The 21289-nt window shown below is 43.7% G+C and overlaps 1 protein-coding gene across 1 annotated transcript; it reads right to left on the bottom strand.

Moving 5' to 3' along the window:
* Nucleotides 1-280: 280 nt before the first annotated feature.
* LOC129829193 (tumor necrosis factor receptor superfamily member 13B-like) lies at nucleotides 281-19644 on the bottom strand. The gene is made up of 4 exons (XM_055890804.1): nucleotides 15561-19644; nucleotides 15110-15226; nucleotides 1923-2219; nucleotides 281-1693 (listed from the first exon to the last, which is right to left on the bottom strand). Exons 1-4 carry the CDS (start codon nucleotides 15673-15675, stop codon nucleotides 1458-1460), a joined length of 765 nt encoding a protein of 254 aa, XP_055746779.1. The 5' UTR covers nucleotides 15676-19644; the 3' UTR covers nucleotides 281-1457.
* Between the last annotated feature and the right edge of the window lie 1645 nt (nucleotides 19645-21289).

Raw genomic sequence — 21289 nt, 5'->3', positions numbered from 1 at the left:
GAGTGTCACCCACATGTGAATGTCTCCTGAGAGATGCAGCGGGTGTCATTTTGTCTGGGGTGAGTACATACAGGCAAAAATCATGTTCTCTGTTATGTGTCACTCCCTCAATACCGTTTCTTGTGTATCCTTTTTCCTTCACCACCTATTCATTTCTGCTCTCCAGACTTCTCACGTCACAGTGAGGGTTGTTTCTGGTCTGCGTGGTGTAGGCCAGGTGAAGTTACCCATAGATGTGGCTGATCTTGGGACAGTTTAGAGTTCTCCCCACCCCCCCCTCCCCTCGTAATGGTTCAGGTTAGGATTGTGGAGGGCAAGCTGATCCTAGATCTGTACCTAGGGGAAACTACCCTGGAGTGGATGGTGTCAAATCTGTCTAGGGTTGTTCATTGCGATAATTAGGAATTATAATACTAGAATGGCCATGAACCTCATGATGGTCAGGGAGTTGGTCATCCTTGGTTTGCCAGTGCTGTGTTAAGATAGTGTAAAACAATGAATGTGAAGGATCGATCTGCTCTGTGTGTATCAAGGCACAAGGTGAGACCCAAATGCAGACACAGGAGGCAGATGGTTGGAGTCTAACAAAGTTAATTAATCCAAAGGGACAGGCAAAAAGGTCAAAGTCCAGGAGGTACAGAGTGGCAGACAGGCTCGTGGTCAGACAGGCGGGTACAAAGAGTAGAAACAGGCAAGGGTCAAAACCGTGAGGACTAGAAAAAGGGGAATGCAGGAGAACGGGGAAACCGCTGGTTGACTTGGAAACATACAAGGCGAACTGGCACAGAGAGACAGGAAACACAGGGATAAATACACTGGGGAAAATAAGCGACACCTGGAGGGGGTGGAAACAATCACAGGAACAGGTGAAACAGATCAGGGCATGACAGTATGGGTGTTTGCTAGCTAGCTGGCCAACCAGTTTTTGAGGAATGACACCATGAATGTTTCTAATTAACTGCCAACAAGCAAACATTCCGTTCAAACAAGGCAGTCAATACACAGCCATACACTGGCGCAAATCAGTTGATGATATGACTTCGAGACCTAAATGCAACAAGTAATGATATTGTATCATAGAGTAGCACACCGTTTTCCAAGAAAACGAAGTCAGACATATTCTGTTTACATGTATTTGTACAGAAAATTGGTGTAAAACCAGTATCAAAAGTTTTTATAATTACAATACTATTTTAGGTTGACTATAATTACATTACACATTTAATACATCACCTGCCTTACTTTTATTTTCCTGCATAGGTAAAAGCAGGAAATGTGTCACCTATGCCTCTGCCATTCATTCCAATTACACTGGTTTTTGGATTTCTCCCTGACCAAGATTGCTGCCATTTTCACCCCATTATGGAACTTTGAGGGTTTGTGACATAGCCCCTCCAGTAATTCAATAGGATCTCTATGATTGTTGTAGTGTCCAGTCGGTTTCAGTTCTGCTCCTGTCAGAAGCTAGGCTGAGAGGGGGAGCAGATGATTTTCTGTGATGATCCACAAGTGTGAACGTCCTGGGGGACAGCCTGCTGGTAGAGGGTCAGAGGGGGTCTCTGCTGCTTCTCTCCTCTGCCAGGCACTCTGAGGTCAGGGAAGCAGTGGACACACACACAGGTCTCTATGGGGCTGGACGAACGGCCCGCTGTCACACTGTTCAGCTTGGGCAGGGATGGATCCATCAGGTTGTCTAAAGATGGTACGAATGCATACACACACAGAGAGAGATTAACAAGCTAAAAGAAGCCATGCTGAGTTAATTGATTGTGTTCTAGGATCATTTTTGCCTTTTTAGATCTTAATGAATAGGAATAAATGGACGGGGGGGACCTGATCCCCGATCAGCACTCCTACTCTGAGTGGCTTTATGAAGACATGCCCTGAGCTATGTTTTAGACTAGATTTGTGCCCAAACTGACCTTTGGAGGACTTGCTGTGCTGGTTAGGCTCTTGGGCCTCCTGGCTTCCACGGCCCTGGGTGGGACTGCTCTGTGTGGCCCCTGGTCGGGGACCTCTGGCGCTGGCCCTCCTCAGCAGCACAAGCAGGGCCAAAGACACGGTCAACAGCAGCAGAGCCAGACACAAGCCCAGCAGAGAGTACACCAGGATGACTGAGTTAGGCAGACCACTGAGTAGGGAGCCCCCCTTGGTGGTAGGGTTCTGGAAGACTGTCCCGTCCACAGGCCTTAAGGTTGCGTTCAAGTCAGGCTGTTGGGCTTAAGGTGAATTAAATTACTTAATTTAAATCCTTATTTACCTTGCAATAACATCCATGTAATGCAAAGCGAGTCTAAAACATAATTATGCACCATTTCCAAATGTCAAAGCTCTACTTCTAGGAGGTTCTCATTTCAAAAGATCAAAACCAAATGCATTTAATCCCGAGGTTATCCTATTTAAATGTGACTGGATTAGAGAAGACGTGAAATGGCACCCTATTCCCTAAATAGTGCACTACTTTTGGCCAGTGCCTTTTGACAGGGCGCCGTTTGGGACGTAGACAATACGTTTCAGCTGAACGGCGCTGGGATGTATGGCAGCAGTTTTACGGGCTCCTCACCAATTATGCTATTTTGTGTTTTTTTTTGTTTTGTTGCCCTGATCTTTTTGTACATAATGTTTGCACCATTGTCTCTTATGACCCGAAAAGAGCTTCTGGACATCAGAACAGTGATCACTAACCTCGATTTGGATGAAGAACCCTACTTCCCTGACTCCGGCAGGACATAATGCTTACATGCGACCAGGCCCTAATCCCCAACAGACTGCGATATAGAGTCCGACGTGGGGGCACCCTAATGCATAGGCGGAAATCCCAGGGGGGACGGGGGGGACACGACCCCCCCATCCTGGGGAAAATATGATTTGTCCCCCCCAATATATCACTGTAAACATAACTATGTAATTTCAATAATATTAATAATACGCAATGAAAGCACTTGTACTGATTATAGACACTTAATAGCGCGTTTTTAAATTTCACAAGATTGCGACCCCCCCCGCCCTTTTCCTCACAATGGTTTGATCCACTGCCAGTTCTTTAGCTGGCAAGGTAATAGAGGGCTCGTATCTACTGTCCGAAAGGCACTCAATGTACGTAACTGACGTGAGGTAATCCAGTCAATCGCGCCTTAGCAATGTATATATTTTTTTCATGTTGCAGGGTTCACACACTAGCTGAATTTGCAGAGCTAGCGCGCAAACTAAAGCAAACATTAACTATCAAGCTAGCTAGTACCTATTCCATTTATGTGGCGTCGTCAAAGATGGAATATTTGCTATCGTCAGTTTATTCCAAGATTAGCATGCAGCTGTAGTGCTTCAAAGTCCCTGTGATAAGGTTAGCGATAAACTGAAGTCCAAACTGAACAAAACTACACTCTCTTATACCATTGTCTTAAATATATTTAATGGTCTCGTTGCAAAAGCTAAATTGTCGCTTGTGAATTTATTTTTTTCACCTTTAACCAGGTAGCAAAGATTATAGCAAACACCACAGAAACGGAATTGGTGCTCGCTAGCTTTGCAAATTCAGCTATTGTTGGAAGCCTGCCAATATGAAACAAACTATGTTAAAATTTCAAAACGTTGCAGCATGTGTTGTGTAAATGTGTGTGTGCAGCTAGACCGGTCAGCCAGCCAGCCAGGTAGAAAAATGTCAGAAAAAAGTAAAAAGACGGACATCAGAGTATTTTTCAGTGCACCAAAACGCAAAGTAAGAACTCTAGTAGCCTAATATCTCAAAGACCAGTTGATAAAATGTTCATAAGAAAGAAGTGAAATGCTAATGGAAATATTTCACAATGATGTCATTAGGCAGAGCAGGCAACAGATGGCACACAGACAGCAGAGCTGGGGACAGATATGCAGGGACAGACTGGCAGAGACAGGGAGTCTCAGGTAAGTTTGCTGAGTCTTTGTTTGGCAACATTATGAAAGGTTCTCAATTTTTTTGATTTGTAAAATAGGGACATAATTGGAAAATGCCATGAATACCCCCACTCTCAATTTAAACTGGTGACTGAACCAAGATTTGTTTAAGGCAATGGTATTGCTGTTGTGATTAATTGTGTAGTTTTGGGTACCGGTAGTTAGGAGTACAGCAAACACCTTATTTCTTTTCTAGGAGACAGACTGTGAGTCAGTGAGGGTGGTGAAAGGGAAAGAGCCAAGGAGAGAGACTTGAGGACAGTGTCACAGCCACGGCAGGACCAGGTGTCACCCTTGTTGCCAGCAGCACCAGTATAGGGGACAGTGGCACAGCATCGTCCAGTTACCTCAGTGATGACACAAAACCATATCAGCCACACCCACAATTTATAGAACCGCAAACTCTTGCAAACGTTTCAAGAGAGAGGAACACTGCACTGATAAGGAACATTGCTATAACTATTATTATTAGTAGTATTATAATGATTTAAACAAGTTGGGACAACCCTTCAGTTAACTACTGTACCTAACAATTATCCAGTAGTAGTGATTATGGTCCCTCAATATACATTTAACATATTACAACATAGTCTATGTGTTACAGCACTACTTTTGGTGTCCCCCTCAGGAATTGCTCCTGAGAAAATTTCATGTAATTGTCCCCTCCAAGGTTGATATCAGATTTTCGCCCCTGCCCTAATGAAACTACGTCAGTGAGTAAATAAACCGCCTATACCCTCTGTTCTATTGGCGAATGTACAATCACTGATTTCAATGCAGGAAAACTGAAATCCGTTTTGACCTCATTTCCACTAGCAATTCACCTCTGCAGCTAAAGGGAACAAATACTCTAGATTACCTTACCTCCAGAAGCAGAGCTGCATAGAAAGCTGTCCCTCGCCCTCAATTCTGCAAATCTGACCATAACTCTATCCTCCTGATTCCTGCTTACAAGCAAAAACTCAAACAGGAAGTACCAGTGACAAGCTCAATCGAAAACTAAGCTACAGGACTGTTTCGCTAGCACAGACTGGAATATGTTCCCGGGATTCATCAGATGCCATTGAGGAGTTTACCACATCAGTCACCAGCTTCATGAAAAAGTGCATAGATGACGTTGTCCCCAAAGTGACAGTGCATACATATCCCAACCCAACCCAAAGCCATGGATTACAGGCAACATCCACACTGAGTTAAAGGCTAGAGCTCCCGCTTTCATGGAGCGGGACACAAACCCGGACTCTTGTAAATAATCAGATGAACCATCAAACAGTCAAAGCCTCAATACAGGACAGATCAAATTCTACTACACCGGCTCTACACGGATTACAAAGGGAAACCCAGCCATGTGCTGCCCAGTGACACAAGCCTACCAGATTAGCTAAATGCCTTCTATGCGCTAACAAGTTGGTAAGTGTTTTCACTTACATTTTCAACCTCTCCCTGACCGAGTCTGTAATACATACATGTTTCAAGCAGACCACCATAGTCTCTGTGTCCAAGAACGCCAAGGTAAACTGACTATCGCCCCGTAGCACTCACACCTGTAGCCATGAAATGCTTTGAAAGGCTGGTCATGGCTCAAAGCAACACCATCATCCCAGACACTCTGGACCCACTCCAATTTGCATGCATCTCCAACAGATCCACAGATGACGCAATCTCTATTGCACTCCACACCCCCCTTTCCCACTTGTACAAAAGGAACACCTACGTGAGAATGCTGTTCATTGACTACAGCTCAGCGTTCAACACCATAATGCCCTCGAAGCTCATCCCAAGCTAAGGTTCCTGGGACTGAACACCTTCTACAACTGACTTCCTGACTTCCCCAGGTGGTGAGGGCAGGCAAGAAAACATCCCCCACGCTGACCCTCAACACGGGGGCCCCTCAGAGGAGCGTGCTTAGTCCCCTCTAGGGATTAACATGGGTAACCGGGAACCTGGGACTGTCCTGGGACCACTCTTCACATTTCCCCCAAAAAAGGTTATGACAAGACCCAGGAAATGTCAATATTTTCTACCAATGTCGCAATTCGACAAAATACACAGCAACAGATAAGCAAAAAATGAAATATCACATTATCCTAACAGGTTGTTACGTGGAAGCCTTTAGCCTAGTGTATTTATTTCACAAAAAGTTGCCATAATTTCAAAGCACAGGCATAATTGACACTCGTGTATTCAGAAAAAAACATATACAATTATTTTGATGTTGTCTCTATGATTCATTATTTTCCTTCAATTCGCAAGAGGCTGGATGTATCCGACCGGAGAAATCATCCGAGCAAGTGAAACAGCGTTCCTTTGTCTCTGTATGTGTAGGCCATCTATCTGATGCTGTGTGGTTAAAAAGAGTTTGACATTGTTGCCACCCGTAGCATTGAATGTAAGGGAAGCCAGCGAGCATTTGGCCTCCCTTGAATTAATAAAATTACAGCCGACTGGCATTAAACTACACAGAGTGAGCTCAACTGTGAATGGTCCTGGCACACCCAAAAAGATATTTGGATTTGCCTTCACTCCAATCACATCGAGAGCAATATGTCATTGACAGAAACAACTTGAAATGTTGCATCTTGTTGTGTTGTTGTCCCTCGGTGGCCAGCTAGCAAAAATTGTCCCTTTCCTAAATTAGCCATGGATGGAGATAGGGATTTGGACTCATGGTTTTACTTAATTATCCATACTCGCCAGTGATTATAAATGCATACATTGTGCCCCTGGCCTGAGTGGATGGAAGTTCAATATGTAGCTACAGTAGATGTACAAGGCTAATGTTAACTAACTAACGTTGCCCATGAAAGGAAGTTAGGCTGGAGAGGTAGCCTAGGACAACAAAAAATAAAAGTGTGTACTGTATGACAGAGTCACAGACCGTTTAGTCTACATGAAAGAGAGGAGGATGGCATTGACACTTCTCTACAAGTAGGTTGAAACGCTGGCGCTGCCGACGTCTATATCATTCCGCTAATACAGGACTATTAAAGCTCCAGCTTAATACTTTGTGAAAAAAGCCTACATCAAGTGTATTATTTATCATTAGAATGACCAACGTAGAAGCCTTATATAGACTTAAATAGATTCCATGATATTTTCCTATCGTCCCAATCCCACTGAAACCCAGAATTCAGACTCTTGTCTCACATGGAAATTCCTAACTTTATTCTGTAATCCATAGGTGGCATTATCAAAGCACGTCTCGCCTATGCATGTCAAAATATTGCTATAACATTGTTAGAACATTTCCCCTGCTTCTCTGCACTGTCTCGTATTGCTGTCCATATGAGAGCGTTGGTAGAGAATATGGGATCGTTCAATTGTTTGAGAGTAGATATGGATTTTTTTAACAGAGTTGGTCCCCGTTATACCTTGATATTTAAGCGTTTTCCTCTCTTCATCTCCCAATTATTCAAGCTGATCTGCTACCTGTATAATCATCAATTCGATTTGACCAAATAGGACATATGTCATTCGTTGGAGGTTATCTAGCAAGCTTAGCAACTTTGGGCATTTAACTTTTGATTTGACTGCCTTTACAACATATGTATGATTTGACAACGCTATGGCCAACTCTGGGACCGGTCTGTGTTGAGGTATCCTACAGCTGATATGCGTAGAATTAATTGTGGAACATGATAAACCTCAAAACCGGTCTGTTTAGCAATTCACAACAATGCCATTGTCGATCAAAGTTACTCTATTGTAACGATTGTCGTACTCTTCCTCCTCCTCGGAGAGGAGAGGAGAGAGGGATCGGAAGACCAATGCACAGCAAGGTATGTAGACATTATTTATTTATTTACAGACGAACACGAAAAACACTTGGAAAATTACGAAACAACAAAACGACGTAGACTGACCTAAAACATGAGAACTTACAAATACACGAAGAACGCACGAAACAGGTACAGACTACAAACCAACGCTACAGTCCCGTGTGGTACTAACATACATACAGACACGGAAGACAATCACCCACAAACAAACAGTGAGAACAACCTACCTTAATATGACTCTCAATCAGAGGAAATGCCAAACACCTGCCTCTAATTGAGAGCCATACCAGGCAACCCTTTAACCCAACATAGAAACACAACACATAGAAATGCCCACCCAGCTCACGTCCTGACCAACAAAACAAAAGATTAACACAATAACTAGGGTCAGAACGTGACATCTATAGTTTCTTTATATCAGTTTCACTTGCTGTAAAATTTTTACAAAGTGTCACAGCAACAATCTTATTTTGGAAGATACCCGAGTAAAGATATCTTGGTTTTAAAAGCTTTAAATTCGCACTTCTGATTTTTGAGGTATTTCCCGAGACAAATATGAATTATTGAAACTTGGTAGATTTTCGAGAAACTTTAAGGGGCAATTTGAGATTGAAGTTTTAAGAAATTATAAAATATTAACATTTATTCAAAACAAAGGTGTCTGAAGTTGAACACTGTTGTTTCTTTTTGTATAGAAATAACCATTTTAGTAAATTATCCCAAGTATATTGAGGTAACTATTTGCATCAGCTTTTTAAGTATAGTTGTGAGTAAATATTTGAGTAGCAGGAACCCAATTTAAATACATTTTACTAACCTGAGTACCATAAGTAACTGAGCAAAAAACATTTGTAGATAAAACATACAATATCAATTACGATACTGAGTAGATTCAGCAAATTAAACTTACAATATTAGTTCTGTAGCTGATTTCATGTATATCAAATGTACATGTATATCAAACTTGTAACATTAGTTCTGGGATTTTAAGGACTTAAGCAGGTCAACAACAAAAAAAAACTGTTCTGAACCTGATAAAATGAAGTTGAATGAAATTCATTTTTGATATCCAATTAGTTGTTTGCACTTAATATATTTGTTATACACTAAAAGCAATGTATGTTACACTTTAAAGATCCCTTGTTGGATTTACTTAAAAAGCTGATGCAAATACACTGCTCAAAAAAATAAAGGGAACACTTAAACAACACAATGTAACTCCAAGTCAATCACACTTCTGTGAAATCAAACTGTCCACTTAGGAAGCAACACTGATTGACAATAAATTTCACATGCTGTTGTGCAAATGGAATAGACAAAAGCTGGAAATTATAGGCAATTAGCAAGACACCCCCCAAAACAGGAGTGATTCTGCAGGTGGTGACCACAGACCACTGCTCAGTTCCTATGCTTCCTGGCTGATGTTTTGGTCACTTTTGAATGCTGGCGGTGCTCTCACTCTAGTGGTAGCATGAGACGGAGTCTACAACCCACACAAGTGGCTCAGGTAGTGCAGTTCATCCAGGATGGCACATCAATGCGAGCTGTGGCAAGAAGGTTTGCTGTGTCTGTCAGCGTAGTGTCCAGAGCATGCAGGTGCTACCAGGAGACAGGCCAGTACATCAGGAGACGTGGAGGAGGCCGTAGGAGGGCAACAACCCAGCAGCAGGACCGCTACCTCCGCCTTTGTGCAAGGAGGTGCACTGCCAGCGCCCTGCAAAATGACCTCCAGCAGGCCACATGGTAATCCAAGATGGCGTAGCAGTGTAGACGTCTTTGTCCTGTCGTGTCCCGTGTCCCTTGTATATATCTTTTTACATCTTTTTCTTCGCATATCTTTTAAAAATACTTTCTTATAAACCTCAACTTCTAAATACTCTCCTGCAACCCGCCTCACCCAATGTGGCGTGGATCTGCTTTTTTCTAAAGTATTTCTATTTACTTCTGATCTGGAATCCATCTACTGAAGATAGCCAGCTAACTGCCTACCAGCTATCAGTTAGCAAACCATTGCTAGCGGTCATCAGCTAACCTTTAGCTCGGAAAGCTCTCGCTAGTTCGAACAACGTGACTAAAACCAGAGCATAACGGACCTATTTCTCTCCATATCCCTGGATTCCTATCGCAAACTCTGAACATTTTCATCTGGATCTTCGCAACTAGCTAACCACAATCCCGGGTGACCACTCCTGGCTAGCGTTTACATCCCGGAGCAAGCACCAATTAGCCTGAAGCTAGCCCGGCTAGGGCTCCTGTGCTACCACTGAAGCCCACTCCTGGGCTACAATATCCGGACCCCTTTACTGCCGGTACGGAGCACGGAACCCCGCCGATCCTCTACGACTGGAATACCGACATAATCTGCCCGAGGACTCCAACAGGCCCCTCAGGCGTGACGCCCGCTGAAGGCCCATCCTGCTAACCTACTAGGCCTGTTAGCTACCTAGAGCTACCTGGAACCCTGCTAATTCCACGACTGGTCTATCGACGTCACCGCACGAAGAGGCAAAAACAGACCCCCCCCCCCCATCGCGACATCCCCCAAAGGCTAACTTGCCTGCCCCGGTCTGCTAACTGCTAGCTTATCTTGCAGCTAGCGCAGCCAGGAAGCTAGCACCAGTTAGCAAACACAATTCTACAATTCACAACCTCTCTTTCGCCATCGCTTTCCGGCTTGGATTCTCTGTCGACACGACCACGTCTGGTCTGCAGACGTGCCCTCAACCGGTGCCCTCAACCGGCCTCCGTCTGAGCAGACCCCCTCCGTCTGAGCAGACCACCCGCCGGGCTACTAACTTTAAACGCGTGCTAGCTTAGTGGAGGCCTCACTGCTCCATCTACGGCTGCCCCCTGGACACTATGATCACTTGGCTACATAGCTGATGCCTGCTTGACTGTCCATTAATTCATGGTACTCCATTCTGTTTATTTGTGTTTTATCTGTCGGCTCTGTGCCTTAACTCAGGATCTGTGTGTAGTTAATCCGACCCTCTCTGCCCAGTCGTCGCCATTTTTACCTTCTGTTGCTGTGTTAGCTGACTAGCTGCTGCTATCTCACCTGTTGTTTTAGCTAGCTCTCCCAATCATGACCTGCAATCACTTTATGCCTTATTGTATGTCTCTCTCAAATATCAATATGCCTTGCATACTGTTGTTCAGGCTAGTTATCATTGTTTTGGTTTGCAATGGACCCCGTAGTTCCACTCTCCGTACCTCTGATACCTCCTTTGTCCCACCCCCCACACATGCGGTGACCTCACCCATTGAGACAGCATGTCCAGAGATACAACCTCTCTTATCATCACCCAGTGCCTGGGCTTGCCTCCGCTGTACCCGTGCCCCACCATACCCTGGTCTGCACATTATGCCCAGAATCTATTCTACCACGCCCATAAATCTGCTCCTTTTATTCCTTGTCCCCAACGCTCTAGGCGACCAGTTTTGATAGCCTTTAGCCGCACCCTCATCCTACTACTCCTCTGTTCCTCGGGTGATGTGGAGGTAAACCCAGGCCCTGCATGTCCCCAGTCACCCTCATTTGTTGACTTCTGTGATCGAAAAAGCCTTGGCCTCATGCATGTCAACATCAGAAGCCTCCTCCCTAAGTTTGCCTTACTCACCGCTTTAGCACACTCTGCCAACCCTGATGTCCTTGCCGTGTCTGAATCCTGGCTTAGGAAGGCCACCAAAAACTCTGAGATTTCCATACCCAACTATAACACTTTCCGTCAAGATAGAACTGCCAAAGGGGGAGGAGTTGCAATCTACTGCAGAGATAGCCTGCAAAGTTCTGTCATACTTTCCAAGTCTATGCCCAAACAGTTCGAACTTCTAATTTAAAAAATGAATCTCTCCAGAAATAAGTCTCTCACTGTTGTCGCCTGTCTCACCCCCCTCAGCTCCCAACTGTGCCCTGGACACCATCTGTGAATTGATCGCTCCCCATCTAGCTTCAGAGTTTGTTCTGTTAGGTGACCTAAACTGGGATATGCTTAACATCCCGGCAGTCCTACAATCTAAGCTTGATGCCCTCAATCTCACACAAATCATCAAGGAACCCACCAGGTACAACCCTAAATCCGTAAACATGGGCACCCTAATAGACATTATCCTGACCAACTTGCCCTCCAAATACACCTCTGCTGTCTTCAATCAAGATCTCAGCGATCACTGCCTCATTGCCTGTATCCGCCACGGGTCCACGGTCAAACGACCACCCCTCATCACTGTCAAACGCTCCCTAAAACACTTCTGCGAGCAGGCCTTTCTAATCGACCTGGCCCGGGTACCCTGGAAGGATATTGACCTCATCCCGTCAGTTGAGGATGCCTGGTCATTCTTTAAAAGTTACTTCCTCACCATATTAGACAAGCATGCTCCGTTCAAAAAATGCAGAACCAAGAACAGATATAGCCCTTGGTTCACTCCAGACCTGACTGCCCTCGACCAGCACAAAAACATCCTGTGGCGAACTGCAATAGCATCGAAGAGCCCCCGCGATATGCAACTGTTCAGGGAAGTCAGGAGCCAATACACGCAGTCAGTCAGGAAAGCAAAGGCCAGCTTTTTCAAGCAGAAATTTGCATCCTGTAGCTCTAACTCCAAAAAGTTCTGGGATACTGTAAAGTCCATGGAAAACAAGAGCACCTCCTCCCAGCTGCCCACTGCACTGAGGCTAGATAACACGGTCACCACTGATAAGTCCGTGATAATCGAAAACTTCAACAAACATTTCTCAATGGCTGGCCATGCCTTCCACCTGGCGACTCCAACCTTGGCCAACAGCCCCGCCCCCCCCGCTGCTACTCGCCCAAGCCTCCCCAGCTTCTCCTTTACCCATATCCAGATAGCAGATGTTCTGAAAGAGCTGGAAAAACTGGACCCATACAAATCAGCTGGGCTTGACAATCTGGACCCCCTATTTCTGAAACTGTCCGCCGCCATTGTCGCACCCCCTATTACCAGCCTGTTCAACCTCTCCTTCGTATCATCTGAGATCCCCAAGGATTGGAAAGCTGCCGCTGTCATCCCCTCTTCAAAGGGGGAGACACCCTGGACCCAAACTGTTACAGACCTATATCCATCCTGCCCTGCCTAGCTAAGGTCTTCGAAAGCCAAGTCAACAAACAGATCACTGACCATCTCGAATCCCACCGTACCTTCTCCGCTGTGCAATCCGGTTTCCGAGCCGGTCACGGGTGCACCTCAGCCACGCTCAAGGTACTAAACGATATCATAACCGCCATCGATAAAAGACATTACTGTGCAGCCGTCTTCATCGACCTGGCCAAGGCTTTCGACTCTGTCAATCACCATATTCTTATCGGCAGACTCAATAGCCTCGGTTTTTCTAATGACTGCCTTGCCTGGTTCACCAACTACTTTGCAGACAGAGTTCAGTGTGTCAAATCGGAGGGCATGTTGTCCGGTCCTCTGGCAGTCTCTATGGGGGTACCACAGGGTTCAATTCTCGGGCCGACTCTTTTCTCTGTATACATCAATGATGTTGCTCTTGCTGTGGGCGATTCCCTGATCCACCTCTACGCAGACGACACCATTCTGTATACTTCCGGCCCTTCCTTCAATGCCATACAACACTCCTTCCGTGGCCTCCAACTGCTCTTAAACGCTAGTAAAACCAAATGCATGCTTTTCAACCGTTCGCTGCCTGCACCCGCACGCCCGACTAGCATCACCACCCTGGACGGTTCCGACCTAGAATATGTGGACATCTATAAGTACCTAGGTGTCTGGCTAGACTGCAAACTCTCCTTCCAGACTCATATCAAACATCTCCAATCCAAAATCAAATCTAGAGTCGGCTTTCTATTCCGGAACAAAGCCTCCTTCACTCACGCCGCCAAACTTACCCTAGTAAAACTGACTATCCTACCGAACCTCGACTTCGGCGATGTCATCTACAAAATAGCTTCCAAAACTCTACTCAGCAAACTGGATGCAGTTTATCACAGTGCCATCCGTTTTGTTACTAAAGCACCTTATACGACCCACCACTGCGACCTGTATGCCCTAGTCGGCTGGCCCTCGCTACATGTTCGTCGTCAGACCCACTGGCTCCAGGCCATCTACAAGGCTATGCTAGGTAAAGTGCCGCCTTATCTCAGTTCACTGGTCACGATGGCTACACCCACCCGTAGCACGCGCTCCAGCAGGTGTATCTCACTGATCATCCCTAAAGCCAAAACCTCATTTGGACGCATTTTCCACATTGTAGAATAATAGTGATGACATCAAAACGATGAAATAACACGTACGGAATCATGTAGTAACCAAAGAAGTGTTAAACAAATAAAAATATATTTTATATTTGAGATTCTTCAAATAGCCAGCCTTTGCCTTGATGACAGCTTTGCATACTGTATCGAGAGGGATTTGTATTTAGCTGAGCCTGCTAGCTAGTTACATTTCGGTTAGCGAGAAATTGCTGTGAAGTCATTGAAATAACTTAAATTAACGATTAAGGTTATTTTAATCTAACTAACTAATTCATCTAACTCAACACTTAACTACTACAAACTAATTTAAATTACAATAAATAAAGGTTCACTTTGTTGTTTTTCACTGTCCGGTGATACCACAAGTGGGGCATTTGATTTGCGAACTCATCACATGATCAGCGTGTGTAACGGTGTTCCTCCTCCTCTTCATCCGAAGAAGAGGAGCATGGATTGAACCAAGGCGCAGCGTTTTGAAATGACATAATTTTAATTAAACAAGACGGGAAAAACACGGAACCACTTGAAATAATTAACAAAATAACAAAACGAATGTAGACAAACCTGAACATACAAACTTACATAAAACACGAAGAACGCACAACAGGAAAAATGACTACATAAAACGAAGAACGCACGAAACAGTCCCGTATGGTGCAACAAACACTAACACAGGAGACAACCACCCACAACGAACACTGTGAAACAACCTACCTAAATATGACTCTCAATTAGAGGAAACGCCAAACACCTGCCTCTAATTGAGAGCCATACCAGTCAACCCTAAACCAACATAGAAACAGAAAACATAGAATGCCCACCCAAACTCACGTCCTGACCAACTAACACATACAACAAACTAACAGAAATAGGTCAGGAACGTGACAGCGTGTCATCAGCAACACTAAGAAAGTACTTCTGGGTCAAGGATTTTTGGACCAATTTTCAAAAAAAAAAAAGTCTAAATATTGGATCATCAGCCAGAAACTATTTTAGGGATGGCTGTAGGCTCAATTCATTATTTAGTAGTGTACAACTCTTATGACTGTTTGTGAGAGCTGTGTGTGTGTACCTGCCTGTGTGTGTGTGAGTGTTTTACAGAGAAAGAGAGAGAGAGAGAGAGAACATATGTGATACAAAAATAATACTGTTCACACTCACTCTGACATTGGTGGGAACACTCTGAGGGATGGTTGCCACACACCACAGCACAAGTCAGACACTTCTTCAACAGCCTGTCGTAGTACTGCCCTGGGACTGCCTTACACCCTAGAGACACTTGCATAAACATACACACAATGGCACAGGGATGGTATACGTATTACAACATGCCTGTGTTTTGACACAAAATGGCTACTATGTATCAATCACAATTGCACTAGACTATACTTGTTACTTAACCGCACAAAAAGGATCTTGAGATTCATTGATCTTTCTATGAGCCTTTTTCCACTGATATAACACCATAGAAGGAAATATAACATGTATGTATCTCTGTGTATAACTTTGAGGACTGAGTCATATGGACAATCGTGTGGTGCAATGGCCTCTCATTGACTTCTTAAGTGTATGTGTTATTTCCTCCGGTGAGCGTTTGTGTGTGTGAACTTACCACAGAACTCGATGCATCTGAGGTGGTGGTGAGGCTGCTGGCAGACCATCTGACAGGTCATACACTTCCTGACCAGGCCATCCCAGAAGTGACCCTCAGGACAGCCTAACCCCATGGCTCAGCTCGGGTGTCAACTCACACTCTGACTCACTGAATGACAGGCAGAGGGAAATCAGTGTCAGTTCATGGAATCCTTGCGTAATCAGCTTTGTATCACTTGGTTGGGATTGTTTCAAACCTGACACTAATCAAGTTGATTTTGGGGGGTGTTAGGCTTCCAGATTTGACATTACTTTATGATGGACTTCCTTAGATTTTGTGTTCTATTTTTCTTCTTTACTTTTAGATGGTGTGGGTTCGTCTACAGGCAGACAAGCAGGCTCAAACAAACTGGATACAAAAAATGATGATTTACTCATGTCCAATATATTATTCTGTCCAAGAAACTCTAGAAGGTATCAGAAGAGAGGACAAGCCTCTATACAAAACTTCAACGATTTAAATGCACGTTTCTTGACAGAGGCATACTGCGCTGTGCTCTACTGGGCACAAAATCACTGAGCTGGAGAAATGACACGCTCGACAAATAAAGCTACGCCTCGCCTTGGTCTTCAACTTCATAAAATTGACTTATACATTTGTTCTTATCTGTGAATTTGCCTAAATCATTCTCCAACAATACCATTTAACGCCTTTACTGATTATTCATTCCTTTTACCACACATGGTGGTGTCTTTGTTGGTGTAACACTCTATAGCATAAGCAATGGCTCATTGCTTAAGTCATGTATTCAAGGCATGATGTTGATCTTTAATTCTGGATATCCGATAAGTAAACATTATTTATGTTTTCCCTCAATACCATTCCCAGGTGGTCTATGAATAATCAAAGACAACATCCATCCATCTTTGAAAAAGTTATAAACCATCAAGTGCTTACTCATTAATAACCAGCTCACTTGTAACTAAAAATACATCTCGTAATGGAATAGAATAACAATGCCCAATGTAATAAAACACAATATCGTATGACTTACCTACAGAGAGAAGAAAGACATCTAAGGATCTCAGCTTGAAATGTGCCCCTCTTGCAGTGACCTTGGGCTACATGTATTTGAGTTAGGGGCTGATTTGGGTGCAACCACAATGCATTGTCTGGGACTTCCCCCTTGCACTGAAGGTAAGCTCTTCTCCAGTTATGATGAGTCAGGCTTGATAGGTGTGAATTGTGACTAAAATGTGGAGTTTTGTCATATCTATGTATATACTATTACTAAGAAACATGAATTTGCCTACCTTCCCCAAATGTTGAATGAGACCGTAAGTCATTTTCAGTGGTGTGTCATTTACACATGGTACAATTGGTACAATGTCAGTTTCATGTCAAGTTCATGGAGAATGCAGACTTGGAGAGCAATATACCGGAGAGGTTCTTATATTGCAATTGACTTCCATGACCATCTTACCATGCTGTTTGAATGAGCATGCACTCATCTGATGAGCATAACCATATTCAGTTCATTTGCGCAGGTGTTTTGCAGAATAACAATTGTCTGTTTTTAATAACACTGACAGAGAGGTTACATACGGTATGCATGCATATCTGTTTCATAAGCTACTGCTCATAAATATTGCTCGACTTACACACAGCAGATTCACTTCAAATCAATGTTTATGTTTTCACATGCATGCAAGTAGTTTGTAGATTAACCTGTAATAACAGCATCAACTCAGTGGCCTTGTGGTTAGAGTGTCCGCCCTGAGATCGGAAGGTTGAGAGTTTGATCCCAGGCAGACTCATACCAAAGACTGTGAAAATGGGACCTGATGTGTCTCTGAAAGGCAGGTAGCATTAAGGAGATATGATTGGGGGGTAAGGCTCTGCTATAGACTAGCCACATACTTTCCAGGGGCTGTACTTGTACATCAAGCTGCCTCACGCTACAGACACAGGAGATAGGCTCCTGCTCCTATGAGCTGTTCCGGCTCGCTCATGCAAGGCTACTTAGGGGAGACCACGGTTGATTGTATCATGGGGTTGGTTGTCCCGGTGCTTATTACTACCAATCCAGAGGGCACTGTGTAATAATTCTAAACTTAAAATGTGTGAATTTTTGGAAAGAACTCATCCACCTGGTCAATTAATATCGGCATGGCAAAACATTTAGGTGACGGGAATGTACTGTATGTGTTTTTATATGTGTTGCTATTTTCTTGAACTATGGAAGTATCAAATTATATTCATCACTTGGGCCGAATACAACAGGTGTGGTCTTGCAAGCCCTTTCCCAACAATGCAGAGTTAAATAGTAAGAACATTTGCAAAAATAAATAGGAAATGGTAACACAATAAAATAACAACAATGAGGTCATATACAAGGACTACCAGTACCGAGTCAATGTGCTGGGGTACGAAGTAGTTGAGGTGATTGAGGTCATATGTAATGTAGAGGTAGGTAGGGGTAAAAGTGACTAGGCAATCAGGATAGATAAACGGATAACAAACAGAGTAGCAGCAGCGGATGTTTAGAGTGTGAAAGTGTGTCTATGTGTGAGTGTGTGTGTGCGTCGTTAATATGCATGTGTGTGTATGTTTTGTGTGTGTGAGCATGTATTTTTTTTTAAGGGGTGGATCAGCTTAATATTGCGGAAAGATTGTTGCTTCCATCAATGTAATTGTCTGCATCAGTTCCTATCCCCCATATCTTTTTTTGGTAATAAAATACTGTATATCCATATACATACACGTATGCATACATATGCAAATATACAGTGGGGAGAACAAGTATTTGAGACACTGCTGATTTTGCAGGTTTTCCTACTTACAAAGCATGTAGAGGTCTGTCATTTGTATCATAGGTACACTTCAACTGTGAGAGACGGAATCTAAAACAAAAAATCCAGAAAATCACATTGTATGATTTTTAAGTAATTCATTTGCATTTTATTGCAATGAGAAATGGAGTGGGTCCAGGGTGTCTGGGATGATGGTGTTAATGTGAGCCAGGACCAACCTTTCAAAGCATTTCATGGCTACAGATGTGAGCAATGTGGTAACTAGCATTATAGTTAGCATTTTTGCTAGGTTTGGGGATTGTTGTCACATGGAATCGGGGATTGTTACTATCAACTCCGTTATGAAAAAAAAATGGGGATTGGTTGTCGCAATCTAACTCATTTTAACCATATTGTTCTGGGTACACTGCCCCTGCCAGCATACAGTAAATCCCAAGCTCTTTTGTGCTTGTGCTATAAAGAGCTCCCTTTGTTGCTTCTCTCTCACACACATATTTCTTTCTGTCACATACCCACGCACATGCATGTGCATACACACACACACACAAATATGCTGTTCTCAAGGCATAAAACACTGCATTTTCTCAGGAATATCGTTTCATCAATGAAAAGCTATTTTTAAGACTGTGTGCCATATTGCTTTATTTCCTGTTACAAAAGGAATAAGCTCCTAGCAAACATTGTGACAAGTTGACTGGCTAATAACTACATGTTGGAGGTCGCAGTTGCAAATGAGAACTTGTTCTCAACTAGCCTACCTGGTTAAATAAAGGTGAAAAAAAATAAAAAAAATAATATGAGGATTAAAAAGGATCCCCATTTTACCCCAAGACTTTGGTCTTTCTATACATTTTTAAATGAGTCATACAAACTGGTGGTTTGGAATTCCCATTGTCAGAGCCTAGCCCATGATGCATAGATGACTTACACTGAGCATACCAACAGTAGGAACACCATCCTAATATTGAGTCGCACCCCCCCATCCCCCTTTTTTGCCCATAGACTCTACAAGATGTCGAAAGCGTTCGACAGGGATGCTGGGCAATGTTGACTCCAATGCTACCCACAGTTGTGTCAAGTTGGCTGGATGACCTGTGGGTGGTGGACCGTTCTTGATACACACAGGAAACTGTTGAGCGTGAAAAACCCAGCAGCGCTGCAGTTCTTGACCCACTTAAACTGTTGCACCTGGCAGTGGCTCCCGAGTGGCGCAGCGGTCTAAGGCACTGCATCTCAGTGCAAGTGCCGCCGCCTTATGGGACTCCCAATCACAGCCGGATGTGATGCAGCCTGGATTTGAACCAGGGGCAGTGCAGTCCCTGGTTCAAATCCAGGCTGCATCACATCCGGCTGTGATTGGGAGTCCCATAAGGCGGCGCACAATTGGCCCAGCGTCGTCCAGGTTTAGGCCGTCATTGTAAATAAGAATTTCTTCTTAACTGACTTGCCTAGTTAAATAAAGGGTAAATAAAACCTACTACCATACCCTGTTCAAAGGCACTTAAATATTTTGTCTTGCCCATTCACCCTTTGAATGGCTGTCACAGATCCCTCTGGAACTGTGTCATTACGCACACCTGGACCCTATTCCCACTGATTATAATTGTTTAAACGTGCACTTTGGTTTCCATTGTGGTTTCGATTATTGTTCCAATGTCCGTTGGTCGTGTGAGTACCTGTGCTGTGTGTTTTGGCTTTCGTGCCGCTTGTATTGCGCAGATGATTACGGGTCTCGTCCCGTGTGGTGTCATTGTGCGCTTGTGTATTTATTTGAGGTATTCCTCGCTCTTTTGTTTGGGTCTCAACCCTGTGTTTTGTATACGTGTTTGTTTGGTCTTCGTCCCCGTGACTTTACATGGCACACTGAAATTTGTGTAAATAAAAAACCCTATTACGCATTCCTGCGCCTGTCTCACTGTCACGTTTGTCATGAGGAATGGACCAAGGCGCAGCGTGCGTAGAGTTCCAGATATTTTAATAAATAGCAACTCACCAAACAAAACAAACAAACCAGAACAAAACGTGACGTTCTGGACTACTCACAGGCAGCTACACAAACACAAGATCCCACAAATCACAAAGGGGAAATGGCTGCCTAAATATGATCCCCAATCAGAGACAACGATAAACAGCTGCCTCTGATTAGGAACCATAACAGGCCACCATCGACATATAAACACCTAGATGACCCACCCTAAATCACACCCCGACCTAATCAACATAGAGAATAAAAGCTCTCTATGGTCAGGGCGTGACACTCCGATCCCTTTATACAAACGTGACACACATACACATTCCGTGTCTCAATTGTCCAAAAATCTTTCTTTAACCTGTCTCCTCATCCTTCATTTACACTGAAGTGGGTTTAACAAGTGACATCAACAAGGGATCATAGCTGTCATCTGGATTCCACTGGTCAGTCTGTCATGGAAAGAGCAGGTGTCCTTAATATTTTGTATACTCAGTGTATGTACAGTATGCTTTTGCTGGGAACCAACCCTGGTCTCCCCTACTTACTTTAAAAACAACACAACTGCAAAGGAAGGGAATTTGCAATGACTTCACAGCTATACAGATCTGTGTGTTGAGTCACTGTGAAACTATAACCGGCGACACATAGTTGTACCCTCCTCTGCACCTGGTGTACTAGTTCTCTGTGAACTAGTAGACATCGTGTAGAAACAGGCAACCTGTTTTTGAACAGTTCACCTACAGAAACCTACTAACCCTCAGAATAGACCTACAAACAGATGTTCAGTCAAATAGGAGGAAGAACAAATTTGTCAACCCAAACGAGTGAAGCCAGCCATTTTTAAATGGAACTGTTTTAATTGCAAGTAGTAGTAGTAATAGTAATAGTAGTAGTAATAGTAGTAGTAGTAGTTGTAGTAGTAGTAACAATAACAGTAGCAACAATATGACATATTTACAAAA

Source organism: Salvelinus fontinalis, chromosome 30 (genome assembly GCF_029448725.1).
Source record: "Salvelinus fontinalis isolate EN_2023a chromosome 30, ASM2944872v1, whole genome shotgun sequence".
NCBI classification, from domain to species: Eukaryota; Metazoa; Chordata; class Actinopteri; order Salmoniformes; family Salmonidae; genus Salvelinus; species Salvelinus fontinalis.
Note: the sequence above shows the minus strand (reverse complement) of the source record. Positions and strands in the feature narration are given on the sequence as shown.

What these genes read in the sequence shown, in the direction of transcription:
- LOC129829193 (XM_055890804.1), bottom strand. Translation starts at nt 15,675, where the DNA reads ATGGGGTTAGGCTGTCCTGAGGGTCACTTCTGGGATGGCCTGGTCAGG. An exon ending in GTGTTCCCACCAATGTCAGA is followed by an intron (nt 2,220 to 15,109) that starts GTGAGTGTGAAC and finishes ATTCACCTTAAG; the next exon opens with CCCAACAGCCTGACTTGAAC. An exon ending in GCACAGCAAGTCCTCCAAAG is followed by an intron (nt 1,694 to 1,922) that starts GTCAGTTTGGGC and finishes TACCATCTTTAG; the next exon opens with ACAACCTGATGGATCCATCC.